Source organism: Stegodyphus dumicola, chromosome X2, assembly GCF_044657685.1.
Source record: "Stegodyphus dumicola isolate Sdum_Otavi_A_Nest chromosome X2, ASM4465768v1".
NCBI classification, from domain to species: Eukaryota; Metazoa; Arthropoda; class Arachnida; order Araneae; family Eresidae; genus Stegodyphus; species Stegodyphus dumicola.
The window spans coordinates 174883313-174908782 of NC_140781.1; the positions used below are offsets into that span (position 1 = coordinate 174883313).

At 31.1% G+C, this 25470-nt stretch overlaps 1 protein-coding gene across 1 annotated transcript in view; it reads left to right on the plus strand.

The window, feature by feature from the left end:
• LOC118196753 (uncharacterized) overlaps window positions 1–25470 on the plus strand; it is a 135674-nt gene that overhangs the window by 29637 nt on the left and 80567 nt on the right. The window contains exon 4 of the mRNA XM_085809101.1: window positions 15677–15783. Within this exon, the coding sequence (XP_085665227.1) occupies window positions 15677–15783 (107 nt within the window). The remainder of the gene's footprint in view (window positions 1–15676; window positions 15784–25470) is intronic.

Genomic DNA, 25470 nt, shown 5'->3' on the forward strand with positions numbered 1-25470 from the left:
CAAAGGAGCAAAAAGTGATTAATGCAGAATGCCTCTTCTCTGCTTTTTTACTAAAGCACAACCTGCCACTGAATGCATCGGATCATGCTGCAGCTTTATTTAGAAGTGAAATAGCTAAGAAATACTGAAGTGCAAGGACCAGAAAGGCTACAATAGAAATGGGTATGAAAAAGGATCTTCAGTTATTGCATTAAAATAGTTCCATTTTAAGCCCACCAGCGGCCGAGCGGTAAAGTCGCTGAACACTGGTAGTTCGGTCCAAGGTTCGAATCCCGCGAATGGGCTGGCTGCATGGGTGTTTTCGTGGTTTTCCCCATGTGTAACATGTATATGAGCCTGTTTCCCTTAGAAAGTCCTCCATGAAGGCATCCCTCCCCTTAGGCAGATAACCCTAGTGTGCTTTGCCATAATTAAATACACCACCACACCAATAGTTCCATTTTGTCTCTCTATGGATACAAGCAATAAGAGCGATTCAAAACTGTATCCAAATATTGTTTCTTTTTTTAATCCCGTATTTTCAGAAATTGAGTGTTGTTTACTTTCTTATTTTAGAAAGGCATTTGACAGCCTTTCATATAACACAGCTAATTATTAAAATTTAAAAAGATAATGCAATTCCTTTAGGTAATTGGTTAGCACTTGGTGCCAATAATGCACCAGTAATAGTAGGTTTGCGGACTTGTGTTTTCATAAAAAAACTCCTGATTTTGGGTTGTAGTTTGGCAAGTATGATAACCAAAGGGAAGAGAGCCATGTTAATGTAAGAATTAAAATTTGGCAAAAAAGCAACCTTTTATTGGCTTTGATTTGGGATAAAACATTCAGTTTCATAGGTGATGAGACAGGTCCTGTTTCAGAAGGAAAAGATATTTTGCCAAAAATAATTGGTCGTTTTAAAATGTGTGAGAGAGGAAAAGATAAAGCAAGCAAAATAAGATTCAGTAATGGTTAACATAGATGGCTATGATTACACACAGTTAAACAGCAAACTTCATCACTAAATATATAGTCATGTAGTTCTGTAAATACACTGTCATCAAAGTTAAAGGATAATGAGAAAAATGTGCTCACTAAGTTAATGGTGCAACAGATGCTTAATGCTATAATTATTTATATTAATTAAATACAATTTAACACAAAATTGAACTTCTGCACGTACATTAGCGTGATTGATAATGTGGCGCGTAATGAATGCATGTTGGAATTTCGGTCTGTAGTATTGTCTAAAATGAATGTGGTTTGTGAAAGTGATAAATATTCAGTAGTTATAGCTCAAAAGCATTTAAGTGAAGTTCAAAAGTGACAAATAATTGGTAGAACTGAGGGAGGTCAAACACATGCTTTTTAAGCACTGGATGAGTTGATAGACAGCCTGGTCAAGGGCAGCTAACAGCAACAACTGCATCAGAAGATCCTTTTCTGTCATCATCCAGTTATAGTCTGAGCAGTGATTCTAGATGTATTTTGATCTGGAGAGGGGAAGGAACACACAACTTGCCTTCCCCTTTCTATGAAATATCCTGTTTCCGATGCCGCGGTTTAATGATTTGGGGAGGAATCGTAATAAATAGCTGCACCAAGCTGCATATCTTTCAAGGATGTTCTGTAAACACTCGGAGATATGTGAAGGAGGTATTGGAATGCCAAGTTAGACAGTTTACGGGTGCTGTTGACCCAGAGTTTTTGCTAATGGATGACGATTGAGCATATGTGGTGACAGAATGCTTGCAAATAGAAGATATCACTTGAATGGATTCGCCACCTTACTCACCCGACTGAGCAAGTGTGGGAGGCTTTAGGGTGCTGAATTTCAACTTACCAAATTCCTCCCTGGGCCCTCCAGGAGCTGAAAAGTGCACTTAGAGGAGTGGTGGAATTCCACGAGACTCGACTAACACTTTGGTAAAGTCTGTGAAATCAAGATGTGATATTTGCATATTTATCTGAGGTGACCATGCGACATATTAAAGATTTTTTCCTCCCAAAAGTGGTGACAATTTTTCCATCATTTTCCAATTTCCATAAATTTGTTTTTAATTTCAATTTTTTGCGAATAATAAGCTGCCAAACATTGTGATATGTGTTAACTAATGCTTTTGTACAAATTTCTATTAATAATTTTTCATTAACTATCAGTTACTGTTTATTTCTGTCATTATCCTTTAATTTTGATGACCAGTGTATATAGTAAACTTCTTCAGGAGCAAACTGTTTTTCCTCTTGAAGAAGACAGATGTGTGTCTGACTGCCTTCGAAATTAATTGAATTGAAAAACCTGCACCTAACAGCCTTTTTGCCTAGTTTTAAAAATTATGTATATAGGATGATTCTAAATTGTTTTTACAAATTAAGAGGGGTGATAGTATTCATTCAGATGAGCAATAATTACCATGGAACATAGGGTCACATCTCACTCTGAGAGGCAGAAAAGAAGAATTTTAGAATTCCAACCTGAACTTACAACAGTTACAATTTTTGTAGGTATAACGCTGATTTTTGTTGTTTCACTTCTGAATTAGTATTTATTCGGCGTGTTATTGTGTCTAATTACAACAGTGTTGTTATAAATCCACATCTTTGGCTCGCAGAGTCTCAACCTCGCAAATGATTGCAACATGTTAATTAACTAATCAAGGGCTAAATATTATCAACTAACTCCATCTTCTGGTGTTTGCCGAGATTAGAATGAAACATTCTTGCTGTGTTCCGGCTGTCAGAACTTCGTGTCCAATAGAAGGGCGCTAAACCCTTTGGCGCGCGCAATATTATTTTTATAATTTTTTTAACTAAAAATTCTTCTAGAAATTGAATATCATGATCCTAGAGACAAATAATATATGAATTAAAAAAATCTACTCTTGCTCATTGTTCTTGAAGTAGACAGATGTGTGTCTGACTCTATATATGAATTAAAAAAATCTACTCTTGCTCATTGTTCTGTGGGTAGTGGTCGCACTGTGAAACCACTGCACGTCTAGGACTTTGAAACTTACTGAGATAGTAAGGGAAAAAAACTTACCTTTGTCCATGCGCGTTTCCAATAAATGACTAAATTTACTAATTTTAAAAAAAAAATTATGTAAGAATTGCATTGTATATAATGTTTTTTACATTATTTTACAAAATAAATCGTCAGAAAAAATTAAAAATAAACATTCATGTAATTTTTCTATAGCAGTGAAAATATAACTACCTACATAATAAAGACGTTCGGCTAAATGGATAAAAAAAACTCAGTAAAATAATGATAAAAAAAAAAAAACTCAGTGTTGTTTTTTTTTAATTTCAAAGAACATTTTTTTTGCGACACTGTTCAAAGCATGTTTTGTTTTTTTGGTACGTGCATAGACTCCTATTGCACGTTTCGCACATGTATCTTCTTCTATGAGGTTTCTTCCTTGTGCTACAAAATGTACACTGCCTGGATCTAAATTTACTGGTATATGTCCTGCATTATTTAGTTTCTTTTCATCTGGCACATGAAATTTGTGATTTTTTATGCTAATTGGGGGGGGGCTTTGGTACCGATCATTCGTTTCCAATTCATAGTTATTTTATTTGTATTTCATCCCAAAATATTCCAAAAATATTTTTAATTTAAATAAAACTTAAGCGATTTCTATTTTTAATTATATCAAAGGATATTTACATTAAATTTAAACCACAGAAAATAATTTATAAAATCACAATACTAGCTTGGGGAGCAAGTGTGTTGAGGTCAGAGAAAAGTGTCTGGAAAAGAAAGATCTTTTTACTTGACAGGTGCATATATTGTTTAGTAATAAAATAACTCTGTGGTTTCAAAACCCCTTATCTATATCGGTGTAAAAATAAACATTCTTATTTGAGAAACAAGCAAACGCCATTGTGAAGAGCAGTGGTTTCAAGGTGTGACCACTGAGCCTCTAGAGCATTGTGACACAATGCTCTAGTGGCGGAGTGGTCGCGCCCTGAAACCACAGAGCAAATGCCATACATATAAAGGTTTTTTTTTATATATGCAGTTTAATAATTGCTATTTTTAATTGTTTATGATAAAAATAATGATGTGCAATGAATAACTTTTGAAATTTAAAGTTTATATTAATAAAAGGAAGTTATTTTGTCTCGTTGAAAACGAATTTTAAAAGGCATCCGCTTTGAAGTACTAAGACCTAAAACAAGTAAAATTCTGCAGTCATTTTGTGTTATTTAGAGGTAAAAGATCAGTAATCAATTGATTTTCACCCGAAAATTTCGGAAAGAAGAGGAGAAAATAATTCGAAAAATGGTGGTTTCAGGGCGCGACCACCGCGCTTCAAAAGGGTTACGTAGAATGAGTGTAATACAGTAAGCCCAGGAGGACAAACTAGAAGATGGCCTAAGGGAAAAACTGCTACCTTGATAGTATCAAACCTACCTTGAGTTGGAGTTGATAATATTCAGCCCTTGATAATTAACTTGTTGCAATCATTTGTGAGGTTGAGACCTTGCGAACCAAAGATGTACATTTGAGTGTTTGCCATTAAAGTCTGATCTTGAATTAACACTTGAACACTAAGTGTTTGGTTTTATACATTTTGTGCATTCTTTGTGAGTTTTTCACCTAACATTGTGCTACTTTTGGTCTCCTTCATTCGCTCTCCCAATACTGTTGTAAATTCATTTTGGAATTCTAATATTCCTCTTTTCTGCCTCTCGGAGTAGAATGCGACCCTATGTTCTATGGTAATTATTTATTGTTCATCTGGATGAGTACTATCACCCCTCTTAATTTGTAAAAACAATGTAGAATCACCCTGTATATTTTAAATTCATTTATGTAAATAAATTCAAAATATTTTTTAAGATACAATCTACTTTACAAATTGGTAGATGTCTTGGTAATTGCATAACTGACACTTTAGATCTCAACAACTAATGAATATGTTTTAATTATGTGTAATCATAGCCATCTCGTGTTAACCGTTTCTTAATATTATCCCGTGTGCTTTAGCTTATCCTTTCTCTCAAATTTCAGAAAATCTTGAGGAGGAAGATTTAAGTAAATTCCTAATTTTCAGTAATGGTGCCATGAAAATGCTAGTTTCCATTTTTCTGATATACTCGTAATCAAATGAATGGTTTAAGAAAAGCAGAGGACTTAAATTTTTTTTATTACTATTAATGATATTTAGTGCATTTAATTGTATCATGTGCAAATGAAATCTGTAAAGGAAAACAAATTCTGTTAAATCTGCATTTTTTTCATTAAACTGTATTTCTGTTGTTATTCCATAATATTATTATTTCTATCAGTATTTTTAAACAAGCATATGTAAACAACTGTGATTATAATTCATACATGTTTTTTACAAATCACAAGGTGTTAGTTGAAGTTTCTAGTTTTTATTACCGAAGTGTGCATGGATCATACTGTCCAGCAGGATCTTTCACAATAAAGTGGTTGACCTTGTATATATCATGTCATGAAAAATGCAATAACTTAATGTAAAGCAGACATTCTTTGCAAATGATATTTCTTTTGTCCTTCCTCATTATAAAATTTATGATTTTTCTCCAATATTAAATTTTAAATTTACTTCATTTTATCAATCCATTCAAAAATATACTAAAAAATGTACTCACTTTTATAATATTTAAATTTTTTGGTATGCATATAAATTGTGATGATTAATTAATATAAAGTTAACATCAGATAAAAGTTTATGTGGTTATTTTTAGCCTTTAATTAAGCATGTGAATTTTATGTAGTCAGTTTTTATAAAATGAATAAACCTGGTTTTCAAAAAAAGGGGGGCTAATTTTTTTCTTAAGATACTTGTTTGTTCTCAGCAAGTAGAGGTATGGTAATATTAGGTAACTTACCAAAATATTTTCTTTACGTTTGTGCCTATACTCTTACTTTTATTTATTCACCCTTCCCTTGCAAATGCCTGGCTTTTGGTGATTTAAATCATTAGTCATGTTGCTTCCCAGTACTCCTGCGTTACAGAATTAAAATTAGTAAGTGTGGAGCACACGTTTATTGTATACATTAAAAATTATAATAAAATAAAAATGAAGCATAACAAATAAGAACAAAATTATGAAAAATGTATTGTGATTAGAAAACAAATTAAAAGCAGTTATAGCATATCTTATATATAACATATCCTTTTAGGAAATGTCAGCAAAATCACTAAGGTGGTGTTTGAATACATAAGTACCAGGAAAAGGAACGTTTGGAGAGAAAAATTTCTTGATACTTAATTTTCAGACCATAATCTTATGCACGTGTAACTTTTGTGCTACTCTTGCATTATCCGTCCAATTCTGCAAAATTCCCAGTTGTGAACTAATTTTTCACTAGCCTAACATTTAAAAAATAGCAGCTCAGCTATCTGTTTTTAACTTTTAAAAAAATAAGTGATTTGCACAAATTAACTTCATGGATTGTGCATTTCCTAACTGAAATACTATACAAAATACCATATTTCTGGGGAAAATGTAATGCTTTCTTTTTTTATTAACAGGCAAACTCCACAATGGTATCATGATTAACTACAAGGGGAGAAACTCTGTAATCTAATCATTACAAACATTCCCTTGAATTTCAAAACCATGTGCACAACTGTCACCACCATTTAGATGGAGACATTTCGCCGTGGCAAAATGGATGTGCAACCATTAATGGCTTTCCTACTTACTACTACTACTACTACTTTGGTGACATAGTACTTTCCTCAATGATTCTTGCCAAGTTTTAGTGTATAATACATATCATTGAGCATACCATTTTTGTTACATATTTCATTAATTTACAATGCTGTGTGAGTGCAAAACAATTGATAAAATATGTCATTCATTTGATAGAATAAACAGTACTTCAGTTAGAATATTTAGCCTTTTATTGCCAGTATTAGCTTTCTAGCAAATCAGCTTCCATTCCAAGTATTTTGAAAGTATTCACAAAAGGATTTCTGTGTTCAAGAATTTGAGTAATGCACACACTTATGAATGTAGCATATGTGAACAAATATAATGTCTAGTTTTCAGAGCTGTCTCCAGTATACAATCCAATTTCATATGCAAACCCATGTTCTCCTATCTTTATTTTTATTTGATTTATTTTTGGAGGTTGCAAATACACCCTTTTCTCGAAGCAATTTTTCACATGTAAATAAAGTAAATATACTGGATGGAATCATTATATAACCATTCCCAAGCAGAAAAAGGAAGCAAATTAGAATTTAAGAAGTTTGTAAGCAAGAAAGGTATAATACTTTATTGCTTTTTACCTAGAAAAGGTGCTTAGGAACGGGAATGTCATGTACGCTGAGGGAGGGAAAAAATTGGCAGTTGTATATCTCCCGTTCTACTGGGCTGATTGACAAAATTCAAATTGTGTTCTTCATGTCTGAAAAGCCGACTTAGGATTTATATTAGATTTATATATTTTATATATTCTAACATAGGTATTTTGACACGAAATCGGACTTTTTCTGAAATAACATACCAATTTTTTTCCATATTTCGATTCTATGACTCAAATTATACCTAAATATAAAATTTGTAAAATTTGGTGTGAAATTTTCGGAGAAATTCATAAATTAATGTTTGCAGCAAGAGGAGTTCACTTGGCGAACTTCTTAATATATGGCAACGTATTTTCCTTTCCCTTTGTACATTGTGCGTGAGAGAGAAAATGTTACGATCGTTCCTTTTTTCAAATAATGTTCTTTATAGTTCTAATTATAATTGCTATTAATTTAAGTATTTTTTTCTTTTTCAAATTTCATTTTAATTGTTTAAGTTGCATGGTTTCTTTCGAATAACTGTTTTAAAAATTTCTATTTACCAATTCAAATTGCGTAGTTTAAATAAAAGGCGCATCGATTATTTTCTTTCAAATAGTTTTCTTTATAATTTATTCTTTTGTCATAGTTATAATTTTAGGCAATTTTTTAAATTTTAGACTTTTATTTTAGTTGTTTGTGTTGCATTGTCCCTTCAGATAATTGTTTTAAAATTTTCTATTTATTCATTCTAACTGAGCATTTTAAATATATTTACAGTCAAAAGTCTTTAATCCGGACTCATCGGGACTTCTGCAATTCCGGATTATCGGTTTTTCCAGATTATAGATCATCAATTTAAATCTGGTAAGATGGCATGCAGAAATTGTTAAATTAAAAGCATGAAACCGTAATTTATGAAATAAAGAGCAATTATGATCTAAAGGGTATCAAAATTTACAAACAAGAAGCTTAATATTTATTTGTTTACTTTATTAAACATTTTTTTCAATGCACACATGCGTAAAGCATACATTACGCATAGTCGAAATTAGAAAATTGTAACCAGAAAACTTTGAGGTGTATTCGGGATATTTATAATGACAAGAAATTTGTTTTAATCATATCAAAGACTGAGTACATCGAGATGAAATACTACATTTAGTAAGGAATTATAAGCTGAATAAAATAAAAACATCTGCCCTGAAGATAAGGATAGTGCTGACATATCAACTTCCAGTTCATTGTGTGCCGCGACTTCCCCCCCAGAGCAGTGTCAAATTGATGAACAGATTTCGGAATGGTTAGAGAAACAAAGGATATGTCTTTATCCATTTTTTGCTGCAATTCCACTTTTTGTTTGCTGGACATCGAAACGTGCTTTCGCTTTGTAGATCCTTTGGCAGCTCCAGAATCTGAAATTCTTTTTGACATAATCAAAAGTTCAAGCTTACTTTTATAAAATTGCTCTAACAGTCTGCAAAAAATAATAAGCTGGATCCAATTAGAAGATTAAGGAACAATGCAATCGGCAACATTAACTGAAATACATAATTAGATAATTTTAGTTTAGCTTATACTGTCCGTTATACATTAAACGCGCATGGGTAAAGGTATTATGCATTTATGCATGCGCGGACAGTTTGTAGCTTTGAGGTCCGGATTAAAGACTTTTGACTGTATTAATATAAATTTTCAGAATTTGATTTTATTTATTTCAATTTCGTTTCTTTCGGAAGAATACTTTGTAACCCAGACTACAATGCATTTGAAAACTGCATATATTAAAAGAGAAAATACCGTAAAGCACAGTTAACACGGCCTTCAGTTTACATTCAGAAAATATATATAAATGAGAAAGATGTATAACCGACATTTAAACTTAGGATGATGTGTATATATTGCTTTAAACAGCTTTATGATTGTGCTCATTGCTTTACACAATTTAATAATCCCGCATGTAGTTTCTGAAAATGTTATTCATATTTTAGTCAAATATTTTATTTTTGAAATTGTTAGAATCAAATATCATAAGATTAAAAAGTTTTAAATTTAAAAAAAATACTAAATTTTATGCAATTCCCCCCCCTTCTTAATGGCTTGCTCTTTTTCTTCAGGCATTCTGCAAGTATATTAAAAAGCATCCAACTTTTCAAAACATCTTGGTATTTCTGACAGCCAAGTTGCTCTTCAAATTTTTGCTTACTTTTCTCCCTAATTTTCTTCTTTCCTTCTGCATTTATTTTCAGTGCTCAGACAAGAAAATTAAGATTTTTCGATTGTTACACTTCCATAAATTTTGCATTCTTGTCAATTTTTTTTTTAATTTATCAATTGAGTTTCAGCTGAAGACAGCTTTTCATTATCTAGGCATTTTAACTATAAATAAAGTTTAAAGCAAAGTCCAAAGGATAAATATTTTAATTAAAAGTTTTTACTAAATGACAAAAAAATAAAACAGCCCAACATTGTTTATTCTGTACCACCGAGTGACCCGATTATTATATCGGCTGAAAACAATCTAAATCATATAAGAATACTTTGTGACCCAGACTACAATGCATTTGAAAACTGCATATACAGTACAAAGTCCGTAATCCGGACGTCCATTATCCGGAATGATCTATAATCCGGACCTCAAAGCCACAAACTTACTCATGCGCATAATGTGTTTACACATGCACGTTTAATGCGTGCATCCACTACGCATGCGTGTAAAGCTAGTAAAGTGTTTACCCATGCACGCTTCCGATATTGAAAAAAGTAACAGAGAACGTTATTAAAAACGAAAAAATTTAGATTGACAAGTTAGTCGGCATTCTCGACACAGCAATTACAGCACTTGAACAGTGGAACTTTGTAACTGAACAAGAAATTATCTCTGTTTATAGAATTAAAGAGAAAGTATTAGCACAAAAAACGAAGCAAATTAAACAACTTACATTGATAGAAATGTTTACTAAAGTAAACAAATAAATATTAAGCTTTTTTTTTTCTTGTAAATTTTGATACGCTTTAGATCATAATTTCTCTTCATTCCATAAATTACGGTTTATATTTTGAATTGTAAAATTTCTGCGTGCCATCTTACCAGATTTAAATTGATGATCTATAATCCGGAATTGGCGAAGTCTCGACAAGTCCAGATTATAGACTTTGTACTGTATTAAAAGAGAAAATACCATAAAGCACAATTAACACTGCTTTCAATGTTCCGTTCAGAAAAGATATATAAATGAGAAAGATGTATAACCGACATTTAAACTTAGGATGACTTGCATATATTGCTTTAAATAGCTTTATCGTTATGCTCATTGCTTTACACAATTTTATCATCCTACATGTACTTTCTTAAAATGTTATTCATATTTTAGTCAAATATTTTATTTTTGAAATTGCTAGAATCAAATATCATGTTTTTATACAATCTATATAACACATATAATAATATCATGTTTTTACACAATCTATAACACTAGAGAAAATTAGCTACTTAAAACATTCTTTCTAAGAGGATTAATGTAAAAATTTATATTTAAAGCTGGGACATGAGCCAAACTGTCAACGTCCTGTTTGCTTAAAAACATTGTGAAAGTAAACATCAAATGAACTTTCTCAGTTTTAGACAAATGAATTTAAATAATGCAGTTAAAGTAAAGTAGCAGACGATAACACGGCAAAGGTAAAAATTTACTCTTGCAAATTTTTTTTTTTTTCAAAAAGTGCAAAATTTGAATAATATCATCTAAAAGTTTAAAAATTAGCTTTTCATTATAGTATCAAAAATATTTGTTACACATAACTGAGAGAAAAAATTTCATATTATTAATTCTCTGTAAAAATTTATTTGAAATTTAAGGTTAAAAACAGCTGTGGCAATTCACTGTAACAAAAATCCATAAACCACATTTGGCATTATTATCGCTAAAAAAAAGATGCCAAATTTCAAAACACGAAAATATGTAAATTCGTGTATATCTTAGAAAATTTTGAATAAAAAACTGTATTTTTTGTACGTATGCTTAGAACTACACCTACTTTAAGATGATGGTAAAAATGTTATACGGTATATCTCAAATTTTTTTAAAAAAATTTATAAAAATTATTTAAAAATAGAAATTAAAAAAATTAAATAAAAAATGGGTGAATTTTATTTAGAATGAACCTGAATTTCGTAATGTGAAAGGAAAAATCAAAATATTTTAATAAAAAAAAGAGATATTAATAAATCTATGCCAAATTCAATTAACATTGAGGAGCTAATTTTTAAAAAACTACTAAACTAAAGATTTTTACAAAACTTGGCAGTCTGGCATAATTTGAGTTGTAGAATCGAAATGTGGGAAAAAATTGGTATTTTATTTCAGAAAAAGTACTATTTTTGTCAGAATACTTATGTTAGAATAGTGTTATATATAAATCTAATATATATCATAAGTCATGCTTTCGAGACATGAAAAATGCAGTTTAAATTTTGTCAATTGGCCCAGTAGAATGGGAGATATAAAACTGTCCCCTCCCTTTTTTTTTTTTTTTTTTTTTTTTTTTTTGCGCAGTGTACATTGAAAAGGCAGCCATGATAAACACAAAGGTGTAACAGAAGAGGGTAGTCTCTTGAGTACAACAAAGGCTTGAAGTAACTAGAGTAACACCTGTCACAGAGCTGATTGCTTTGTGAGGGGAAAGCGAAATGTTCTTTGCTGTGAAAATTGCATGTACTTACTTGCTGAGCTTTACCTCTTTGCTTCCAGCATATCGTACATGATACACTTCAGTTTCTTTGTACACTTTCCATATCAAACGTGTGATACATGATCGAATTTTCATTGGTGGCTCACCATATCATATTTGATATTCTGAAATGGGGCATTTTATTTCAAATTTTAAAATCTTTCCATATCAAATTTGTGATACAGTATCAAATTTTCATTGGTGGCTCACCATATCATATTTGATATTCTGAAATGGGGCATTTTATTTCAAATTTTAAATGTGCAAAAATTATGCCAAGATTGCAAAACTACTGAATGGAATTTCTGGAGTATTAGCATTGTTATTATGAATATGATTTATTCTTTTATTTTATCATAATGTATCATGATTTATTATTTTATTATAATGTAAAATGCACACAGCTCAAGCAGCTTAAAATTTTATGGTTAAATATGGCAAGAGTATGTAATAGCATTGATATTTAAATCCTTCGCTTTTTATTTCATTTGTATAGAAATATTTTGAACATGTTAATATAATAGAATAATTATTACTAATATTGCACATTAACTTGTTTTGATTGGAAGTATTATGATTTTTTTTTAAGAAATAACATTTATATAATATATTCATGAATCCAAATATTTTGAAAGAAAGCAGATTTTATGGGAATTATTTTTGCATATTAGGCTTTTATGTAAAATACATTTGAGTGTGCAGGGATGTTCAGCACTCTAAGGTCACAGGAGCACAGATAATATGAATGATAAGTACAATTGGGAACTCCTGCATTATGTTTTAAAACAATAAAAGAAGTGTTGCTGTTGTACAGTTTATTTTTAAGTAATAAGGAAAAAATCCTGATTAGCAAATAATAAGCATTATACTACAAAAAGCAAAAACCTATTATTCACCAATGTTTTTTCTTCACCAAAGTTCTCCTATGTTTGAACATTAGTCTATTAACAGTGTACTTATTTTTATACAGTGTTATAGTCTGAAAGTTTAATTCAGGAGTGAGGATTCACATTTTCCTCCACTATCGGAGAATGAAACTCTATCTAACAAGTGGCGGCCATGTTTGTAAAATCTAAACGTTGCATTATGGCAATGAAACATACTTGTTTCTAAACTGTTTTGTGCATATATTTTCCGGTAAAAATATGTTAAATTTATAATGAAATGTTTCACTTTTGTTAAATTTTTGCTTTAAGGTAATAAAGATTATATCTGTAATTTACTATGTACAGAAAATTAAGAAATATTTCAAAGTCTAAATGCATATGTATAACATTAAAGCCTTTAAAAATGATGTTTCTGCATATTTCAAGAATTTGTTCAGGTTTTATTAGCTACCTTTTGTGTGCACTTTCCAGTTTTTTCTTTAAGAAGTTATATTTCTGATTTATTCACAATATTATCGTAAGTTATTAAAGAATCATTTCATATACAAATTTTTAACATATAGGAAAGAAAGTTATTTTATTTTAGTATGCTTAATACTTCAGCTTTAAGTTGAAATACACTAAAACAGAAATTCACATATTTTTTATTGGTTATAGCAGTTGTTGAAAGAGCTAATTATTTGAGCCAATTTCAGAAGACTTGATGCAAATAGTATTTCATTTTTTGTTCTTTTTTAAATTAAAATAATAAATATTTTGAAATTAATAGCTGACAGTTACCTAAAAAATAGTCATAGGTTGCATTTTTTTAAATAGGTCCTTTTCAGAATCAACAACCTTGTAACAAGAAGTTAATAAAATAAAACAGATTTATATAACACAATAACATGCCGAATAAGTACTAATTCAGATGACAAACAACAAAAGTCAGCGTTAATTTTCAAAATTTTCACAGAAAAGCAAGCAAAAAATAAGCCTGTTTGGGGCTTCTATAATTAAGACACAATAACACGCCGAATAAGTACTAATTCAAAAGTCAAACAACGAAAATCAGCGTTAATTTTCACAGGCTTTTCACTGTGAAAATTTTGAAAATCAATGCTGATTTTTGTTGTTTGACTTCTGAATTAGATTTATATGAATTTAATGATTTCAGTTTATGCTTGTTTCGTATTTATAATTCTCAAAGAAATTGCCTTTAATTAAGCTGAATTACAGAAATATACCTATATAAATTTTTGGATATGTCTTTCCACGTGTTCAATTATGTAAATATTTTACTTTTATTGCTATACTTCCTAAATATTTGTAAGTTTATGCAAACAATTTTTAACAACTGAACAGTTTATCGTGATCAAATGCACAAATTATATTCATAACAGTTCACAAAACTTAAAAATGAATAATAATACATAAAGAAAAGCATTACTTTAATTAACACTTTTACAATTCATAAAAATAGTAACAATTGATTTCTTACGTTTCATGAAAATTATAAAATGTTCAAATTACATAGTTTAAATTCTAGCATATATCATTGCATGTTAAGGAACAAAGATACCAGTTATAAACAGAAACATTAAAATGTACTTAACATATTTTGATTATTATTAAGTCTTTTTTTTTCATATCTGGAAAGAAAATAACATGGCATTGTAATAATAATCAAATTACGTAAAAAAAATCAATACTTACGTGTCAAAAGTAATCCCAGGAATCTTTTTAGAAAATCTTCCTGCACCCATATGCAACACAAGATTCTATGCTTCACAAAAAAAAAAAAAAAAAAAATTTTGCAATGATAGACTTCTTTGCACGAACCACACCAGCTGCAGTAACATGGCCGCTGAGGATTCACAGTTTGAGTTGAACCTTCCCTCCTATTTTAACCTCCTTGGTTTAATTAGCAGGGGTGAAAAAGTAACTTTAGATTGGCATGGAATTTATAATCTCTAATTTTGCATTTTTAGTGTTTTTCTATTCTGTATGATAGTGCTTCCCAGCCTTTTTCCTGTCATGCAACACCTCACAAATATAAATAATGTCATGACTGTTAAGGAAAGTTTTTCTATTAACATGGTTATTTTTCTGTTTCATACTTGAGATTCAGTTTATCAGTTCAATTCAGCAATTCAGTGAGCAACAAAAAATTAGGAAAACAATAATTAACCATTAACTGCATCAATATTATGGGCCTCTCCAAGCTTCTGGAATAATTTTTTGAAATGTAAACATTGGCAGTCATTGAAATGATGCCAAATTGCTCAGTCATAAGTCATTATCTTATATTTGAGAGCAAGAGGTAAATGTATCATAGCATATTTTGTTCACAAAATTGAAACTATTTGAGTGTAATGAATACTCTGAGGAATCAAGCTATTTTTTTTCACTCCAAGTTAAATATAGTTTTTAAATAAATTCAATCCTTCAGCAAAGGGTTTTGCTCAGAGTTCATGTAAAATTCACAAAATATACATATTTTACACATTTTGGGACTGCATGTTTATATATTCAATTAGCACAAAAATTTTTGAATGTCCATATTTCGCCTTATATGTTTGAGAATTAACTAAAATTATTTTTAAAAAAATCTGTATAATGAAGTTGCGTTGAAAGTCAAATTTTGTGTTATTTCATATAATAGTTTCTGAATTTTAAATATCAAAAATTAAAAACAATTTGTTGTAATATCAGTCATCATCAGCGAAGTTTTTAAAATATGTTTTGGACAAAATGTTCTGATTATAATTAGCTCATTATGCAGAATATAACACTTTTTTTTTTTTTTTTTTACATTAGCATGGAGATGTGATCCAGTGTGATCCAACCTATTTTTCTAAACGATTCCATGTAGCTGCTCGGAAACAGCGCTTGGAGGCTATTTTAAGAAATCAAATTTTGCGAAGGTAAGTGGAATTTTTTACAACGACTTCAAAGTATAGGTATGTTCTATTTGTTATTTTATACCCTTCCAGTCATAACATTACTCGATCATACTGTGTTACAGAGCATCTGCTTATGAATATTGCACATGAAATAATTGATATTTTCTGGGCTTTTCTGCCTTCAAATGCGATCACGGTTGATTATGAATTTACTGTGTGTGTATACAGTATACATTTTAGTAACTGCGCAAAAATAGAAAATTAATAAAGATGACTTAAAATGCAATGGTTGTTGTTAATAGACCTAAGCTCAAAATGCCATGGGATATGTTATTCATTTTATTAAAGTTGCTTCATGATACTTAACCCTGTGTAATATGGACAGCTAATGGCATCATAGGCAACGTTTTTAAACGTATCACTTCTTATTAAGCTTCTTGGTAAGTCTGTAATTGATATTTTTCTTTAACTTATTAATAATATTTGATACATAATGAGCATTAAATTAAAAAACTAAGCTAAACCAAAAAACTCAGTGGCATAACAGCCCTAATATGTCAAGGCCTGCAGTGCCCGAAATTTGCTTTCTTAAACGTGTGTCCCGGGGTGCCTAAGCATATGCCCTGAACAAGTGGTCAGCTGGTCGCAGGACCCCTGTGTTTAGTCCCCGAGCGAATTTGGTACTCATTTTATCGAACCAAGTGATGGAAATCAAAGGCTGAGTCGACCTTGCACTAGCCACTGCGCTACTGGGCCTCAAATTAAAAAACTACTTTAACTAAAATTCGCATTAAAACTGTAAATTCAAAACAAGTACAAGTATCTGGCTAAAAAACTATTACTTTTGTTAGTATTATCACTTTTGTTAGCATAAGTAAGACATATTGTGGTGATTGTTAACTTGTAGAATGGAATTTATTTCAGTTATTTCAAGAACAAACATAGGGAGGTTATAAATTAAATGCATTAAGTAAAGAGAAAAGGGTTCGTCATTGAATATGCTTTACTTCCTGTGCATGTTAGAACTATACATATTCTTAGTGGTCTTAAAAATTTGAAGCGTATCATTAGCGCAGTATAATGTTGATGTATTTGTCTTTCTGTTGCCCCGATAACTACTGTATGTTCTAAAACTCGTATGGCAATCAATTGCAAAGTGGCATTATTTGACATTTACTTATTCCTTTGAACATTAATGCAATCATTTATTATACGTATAATGTAATTTTAAAGTTAGATTATTAATTAATTCAAAAATATGCATTATAGTGCAATATGTTTTGAATTATAATTTTATTTCTAAACTATTAAATTGCAACATTAACCATATTCAATAAGCCAAAAAACTGTAACCTGGACATGCATACTAAAGACATTCTTGTATCAAATATGAAATCTCTATGTTATATATATGCGTATATGTCTGTGTATCACATGCAAATAATTTATACGATGGGCAAATTAAATTCAAATCTGGATTGTATACTGTAACCTGCATTAATTCAGTGGAAATATTTATTAAATCATATTGTCTACACAAATTAAAATGTCATATTCAATTTTTCATTCAATTATTATTTATTTTCATGCATGTATACACATATGCATATTGCATGTATATATACACACACATATACATGCGTGTATGCACTGCTCGACATTGAAAATGCAGCACCAAGAAGCAGTGGTCAGAAATGATAAAGACAGAGACAGCAAGCATCAATAAGTGATCTTTATTTCAAAATGGTAGTCAGAATACAGAGCAAGAACGATGTTGGCTCAGTAGGATGTAGGACCACCACGGACAGCGAAGCACAAAGAAGCACGTCCAGGCATAGAGTCGATAAGAGTGTGGATGGTGTCCTGAGGGATGGCTCTCCATTCCCTTTCAACCATTTCCCACAATTTGTCTTCTGAACGAGGCAGAGACAGAGTCTGCAAACAGCGTCCAGTCACATCCCACACATGTTTGATTGGTGACAGGTCAGAAGAGTACGGTCGTCAGGGAAGCATCTGTATACCTTGCAGAGCATGTTATCAGATGCAAGCACTGTGTGGTCGGGCATTATCCTGCTGAAAAATTGCATTAGGCAGCCCCTGAAGGTAGGGGATTGCCACCGGCCACAGTACATTGTCCAAGTATCGTTGGGGTGCCATAGTGCCCTGAATACGAACTAGAGGTGACCTGGAATCATAGGAAATAGCGCCCCAAACCATTATGCCATGTAGTCGTGCGGTGGGGTGTTCCACAGCTACTGCCAGATTAGATCTGTCTCCACGTAGATGCCACACACGTATGCGGCTACTGTCACTGGATAAACAGAAGCGTGACTCATCTGAGAACACTACGTTTCACCATTCTGTCATCCACATTGCTCCAGTCTGGCACCATTCTAAACATTGGCATCTATGCTATGGAGTCAATGGCAGTCTTTTTAATGGACGCCATGAGTGCAGGCCACGTTCAACCAATCAATGGGAAATGGTTCTGATCAACACGGGAACATCCAGGGTATCTTCCACATGCTACAGAATTGCGGTACAAGTGACTTGCGGGACCGCCACAGCTTGTTGGCGGATTCGTTGATCCACGCGTGCTGACGTCATTCTGGCTGCACCTGCCCCCTCCTTCTTCCCACATTTCCATGGAGGTAGGAAGTAAGATGGACTCGCCCTAAACAAGTTTCTCCCATACCCTGCTCTGAAGCACCGGCGATCCCTACGTGGTGACCAAAACATTGGGTCATTTACCATTGAGTTCTATGGGATTTGACGTGTTCGGATGTAAATATTTTGTAATTACGTCGCAAATATACATATAAATGTATATATTTTCTTTTTCTACAACACTTCAAAGTCCTAAGTATGTGAAAACAACATATTTTTAAACAACATTTCATTCTGAACGGAATTAAATGCTATACTTTTCACAGGACAGTTTTCTCAGAATGGTTTAATTTGAATGAAATATTTTCACAAGTTTTCGTTAATTACATTAGAAAAAAAAATTAAGGTAATTCGATTTTATTCGGTTAAGGTACAAAAATTAAGATTAAAGTTTATTGTATTATTAATATTAAAATTATGCATTATTTCTTTTCTATTTATAGAGCTTCTTCCTAAAATACTTTCTTAAATATGACATGATTTTTTGGCTTCTTTTAAATCAAAAAATGCAAGTCAATTTATAATTAATGCTCTATTCGGTTCATTTTAAATTAGAGAATTATTAGGAATTAGCGAAATACTTTAAATAAGTATTTCGCTAATTCCTAATAATTAAATAGGTATTAAATAGTATTTGACTTTCTCTGAACATTTCTGAAAGGGAATAAAATAATTTTTTTTTTTTTTTTTTTTTTTTTTTTAGTATTATTTAAAACTTGTAACTGAGTTATTATAAAATGTAAAGGGAATAATTCTTTTAATTATACTTATCAGATTTTTTTTTTTTACCCTTCATTTCAACAATACATATTCCAAAACTCTTTATTACGTTCTTAAGTGCGCATCTCATAGCATTTGCTTTACAATACCTTTTAACAGATTGCTTTCCAATACGAACAATTCTTGCTTAAATAGTTTTATAACGTATTTGTCAACAGGATTTCAATTTATGTTTACAATTCAATTATTAAGGTTATTATATATTTAGATAACATTTATAATCATTATAAATGAGATACATTTAATCATTAGATTTCTTCACAGTACTTTCACAGTTGTTTATAAGTGAATAAATTCTTCATTTCAAATACATTTATAAATAATTTAATGAATATTTAAGTATTTTGTCAAAGACAGATACATGCTTTTTGCAAGCACATGCATAAATACCCATACATATTTCCTATTTATCATTTCCGGCATGTGCGAATCTTTAATTTCTGTGCATTCACTATATTTTTCGTGTAAAGTAATTTACACTAATTTAGCATACACCCGAAAGTTTTACATAAAAAATATATATGAATATAATTTGAATGAAAATTATAAGTATTATTTTTAATACTCACTCAAAGGTCAGTTTTTCTTCAAAGTTCCTCCACGATGGCATCTCTCTCTTTAGGCAGATAGCCCTTGCATGCGTTACTCTATTTAATAAAAACTTAATCTGACCTATGTGCCTAATTACAAATATTTTAACATACATAATTTTATATTTACATTTAGCCATCAAGTTTCAAACTTTTCAAATCTTCTAGAAAATAAATTTTGGCAGATCTCTTTTAGCAGTTTTCTTAAAATCTATATTTTTGTAGTGCAACACCTTAGAATTTTATAAAACAAATTCATAATCAAAATCGCTGTTGTTATGTATCGAAAAATAACCAAGATGTGATTTTTACGTAAATGTCAGTAAACTATACAAATTGCTATTATCCATTACACTATGAATGTTTCTTTCATGCGAGAGTGTCCCCTTTTCGATTTCTATGGAACTGTCGTGTGTCGAAATACTATCAGAATCTTGTCAAGCGAGCTTCTGAATGTAAACAAAGAACACCCCGTCTGGTGACCCAAGCTTCAAAGCAGTGCTTCACTTCTAGCGCGGAATGGCCCCTCCTTCCTTTCCTACCTCCATGCACATTTCCTTGTTCCAACCATGTTTGCCATAGCCAATGCACCGCCCTCGCATCCATGGGGTATCAGCTACGATTTAACATAAGGACCAACCCGCCCTTCTCTAAATTGTCTATCTGGCTGGAAGTGCCTTCGTTGACAGTCGCCTGGCATTCTTCCCTTTTACACGTATCCTCCGGGACAGAAACCAACTTTCTTTGATAATTTGTCTGGCAGAAATAATGACACAAATATTGCCCATTCTGCACGTTCGTTCCCTTATATCTTCATGTGCGTCGGAGAGCTGTGTATTTCGCATCTTTCGCATAACTCAGTGACGTGCGCCTACTCTAAAATTTGCATAAATTTCTGACCACTCCTTCTTGGTGCTGCATTTTCAATGTTGAGCAGTGAATGAGGGCATTTCGAAAAGTAAAGATACACCATATGCCAGAGGAAAAGAAAAGTTTTGGTGAGCAAGTTGGCAACAGGTGTTAACCTTGAACCGTTAGCTTTCTCCTCACAGTCGTTCGGCATTTCAACATTGATTCTGGTTGGAGAAGGTCCTGTTTAAAATGGCTGCGCCGATTCACAATTCTGCCAAATGCAAAGTGCGCTCCGTCATACGTTTTCTTCATGCAAAAGGTCAGCGACCAGCGGATATTCACAAAGAAATTGTTTCTGTTTATGGGAACATTATGAATTGACAAAATGTAACGAAATAGTGTTGTCATTTCTCTGAAGGTCGGACTGATGTTCATGACGAACAAAGAACAGGTCGGCCATCTGTGATCTCTGATGGCCTTCTTCAGAGAACAGAAGAAGCAATTCGTGCTAATAGATGTCTCAAATGGAAAGAATTGCATCAGATTATACCGGAAGTGTCAATGACAACTCTTTTTGAAGTTGTGACTGTCAAGTTAGGGTACAGGAAATTGTGTGCGCGCTGAGTTCCAACAGGCGGCAACCTTCTATGACTGTGGGATACAAAGCTTGTGCACCGACTTAACAAATGTTGCATAACAGGGGTGATTATGTCAAAAAATAATAAATAATCTAGTTAATAAAATGTAACTGACGTTTTCTAAATAAATGTTTTTTTAAGGAATGCGAGCCATTGTATCTTTACTTTTCGAAATGACCTCGTATATAGAATGGGGTGCACTCCAACTGCGCGAATGAAAATCCCCCCCCCCATTCCTGCTATAGTCCAACCAACTGCGTGAATCAAAATTTCTTCTCCCCGTTGCCTACAGAGTTACAGTTGAACTTTTCAAAGGCAATATTAGCCAAGAGAAAAATAAAAAGAAAGAGAATTACATATCACAATCACAAGAGCAAGTAAAAAATATCTAACAAGCAAGCTAATTACTTGACTAACAGTAATAAATGCAACAGCTAACAAAGAAAATAAAAGGTATTGGTAAACGTATATTAGCATTACAAACATCTTTCATTAATTACAATATTAGAGCAAAGAGTATTATAATAATATCATAAATTAAATAATTATAAAGCATACCAAGTATATTTTTTTATAAATTACATCAATAATAGTCAAGATGTGTAAACTAGACTGGAAAATTTAATGTAGTTCACTGGCATGCAAAAGATTATTCTGTATCAAAGTATGCTAGAAGTATTTTTGTTAATTAAAGTAATCATGTAAATGTTTTCAGAAATTAATAGTTAAATTAAAAAAAGGCTCAGCATAAAATCTATTATAACAACATTACTATGCGTTTGGAACACTGATGTATAAATTCTAAATTATTATGCTAAGAAGTTTTTTCTAAAATTTATCTAGAAGAAAAGAATTAGATAAACAGTATTGCAAATTAATATACAGTCAAAAGTCGTTAATTCGGACACCCATAATCTGGAATGATCTATAATCCGGACCTCAAAGCTAAAACTTTCTGTGCATGTGTCGCGTGGACGGCTTTACGACTGCGAATATACGTGTGCGCGTGACCAAAATACGTTTACGCATGCGCGTTTAATGTATAACGGATGGTATAAGCTAAGCTAAAATTATCTAATTATCTATTTCAGTTAGTGTTGCAGATTGCGTTGTTCCTTAATCTTCGAATTGGATCCGGCTTATTATTTTTTGCAGACTGTTAGAGCAATTTTATAAAAGTAAGCTTGAACTTTCAATTATGTCAAATAGAATTTCCAATATATATTTACTAATATGTAAAGGATCTACAAAGCGAAAGTATGTTTCGAAGTCAATTAAACAAAAAGTGAAATTGCTGCCAAAAATGGATAAAGGCATATCCTTTGTTTATCTAACCATTCCGAAATCTGTTTATCAATTTTACGCTGCTCTGCGGCGGGGGTACGCCGCAGCACGCAATGAATTGGAAGTTGATCTGTCAGCACTATCCTTATCTTCAGGGCAGATGTTTTTATTTTATTTGGCTTATAATTCCTTACTAAATCTAGTATTTCATCTCGATGTACTCTGTCTTTGATATGATATAAATCAAATTCCTCATCATTATAATTCGCTTCCGATAGCGAAGAAAGTAAAGTAAACAAATAAATAATGAGCTTTGTTTTTGTAAATTTTGATACCCTTTAGATCATAATTGTTCTTTATTTCATAAATTATGGTTTCATATTTTTAATTTTATAATTTCTGCATGCCATCTTACCAGATTTAAACTGATGATCTATAATCCGGAATCGCCGAAGTCCCGACGAGTCCGGATTAATGACTTTTGACTGTAATCAATCAGGCCTCCCAATAAATAAAAGCTTATTTTTTAAACCAAAAATTAAAAATTGAGATGCAAAAGTTTGTGTAATATACTTGAAAATATCTGAACATATAATTAATTAGAAATGTATAATTAAATTAATTACAAGCTAATTAACAGTAACATTAAGCTTAATTTCATTCAATCTAAAACAAGCAATCGATCATGAGCTCCACATACCTGAAGTTTTATTGCTATTTTACGTAGATTTGCGTATAAAATAAATATTTGCACTTGTTAAACAAGTGAATAATGTACTCATAGTCAACAGGAATTAAAATACAGTGGTTAAAAATATAACTACTTTTTAAAAGATATGCAAAGTTGCCATAGCTAGAGAAATTGAATGATTATAGAAAACCCATAACGTTAAGCCCTACAGTGTGAAAAGAAAATTCTGGAATAAACATGTTAAGAAAATTAGATGGAGAAATAATCCTAAATTTATTGATATCCATATAAACTCTATGCTTTTGGAAAAGGTTACATATAATTTGCACCGAGGTATCAATCACCGAAACCGAGTTAATTTCTTTCCTTATTTTTTCTTATTAGAGGGTTATGTAAAAAGATATGCTAAGATAAAGGTGAAAATGTTTGCAGTATTTTTAAAAAATAAATTAAAAAAGTATTTTTACAGAATAAATTAAAAAGTATTTTTACTTCAGGAATTGAAATTTTTATGATACCTTTTTACGCACTAAATAAGTACAAGAAAAGAAAGAGCTGGAGAATCTCTGGGATTAGAAACTCGGGTTGAATTACCAATGTTTAGTGACTTTTCTGCTTGATCATAAGACCTTTTGAAATTAGGCTGAACAATATGTTAAAGAAAATAGAATGTATAGCACACATAAGAACAAAAAGTGGCTGAATTAGAGATTTACATGTTTGGTGAATGAATTAAACTTATCTATATGCCATTACGAAACATTAGGAATGTAGCATAAAAGCATTGTTGGAGAAGGCAAAGGCAATCTAAATCATTGTAATCTAAATGTATAACATTATCAGTATCTGCTATTAAATTTAATACTGCTGAAAAAATTATAAATGAATTATATTATTATTATATTTTATTATTCAAAAGTGATATATATATATCTACAACTTGGAAAGTTTTTAATTCTTACAGAGAATGAAAAAGATCTAGCTCATTATTTTTTAAGCATCATAAAACTTTAAAATAAATGTAAAAGAAATTCATTTTTTAAAATAAATGTAAAAGAAATTCATTAGTAAACGTCAGATTTTAAATTAGTATTTGTTTTGTATGCACAATTTTTACAATATTGATAAACGAAAATAGAGGCTTGCAGTCTCAATAAAATTACCCATTAATGGCGATAAATAACTTTGTAGCACCCATCTTCTTGGGAATTCAAGTTCTTGGAAAGAGGGGAAGGAAAACGTCGCACAGTTTGTGGATTAGATAAGGGGGAATATCTTCAATCAAATTTTGCACAGTTCGTATCCTACCATAGGGTGGGCCTAATAAGACCTACTAATGTTAAACATGGATAACTTTTGTAATAATCATTTCTTTTGATTCATTTTTTTTGGTACATTAAATATATTTTATGGAAATTATGTATGGAATATGACATCAGACAAATGTCCACCATTTTCTTGATACCCTATGGCTCTTTTTAATGTGTTTTCCATTTTGCCGTTTAATAGGTTTGCCAATTTATATGCAATTCCATATTTTCATAAAATTCCTCTTAAATTTAGATTTATAGCAAATAGTACTAGAAAGTACAAGAAGAATTTTCATATTTTTACCAATCTGCTCAAATCAATATGTAATTTAGTTCTTGATAAAGCTAAAACTGATAAAAGGTAGTGTTGGATTATTTAAAAAAAAAACTTACAAATAATTGAGAAGTTGCAATATCCAACTGCTATGACTTTGAAATTCTCTACACATCTATCTCACTTAAAATTTATGAAAGTCTTCATGAGCTTCCAAATTTTTTTCCCTGAAATGCTTACTATTTTAAATTTGTAAATTGGAAAGGATATCTGTTTCTCGCTTTTCAATAACTACATTAAGAATGTAGTTAGAATTAAGTTAGAAGAATTAAGGCATATTTGGCCTTACCGACCAACAAATGGTATTCCTATGGGAAGTTAAAATTCAACTCATTTTTATGTAACCTCTATTTGTTACCTAAAGAATTTAAATTTCTTAAAACCTTTCTGATAATGATTTCAGTGAACAAACATACTTTCAGGTATATTGATGATATTACTTTCAACAATAATAATTACTGAAATTTGCAGCATCTAGCCCAAGTGTCTAAAACTTAAACAATAAAAATAAATTAGTTATAAATTATCTAGATCTTAGCATTCATAATCTTAAAGAAACAAG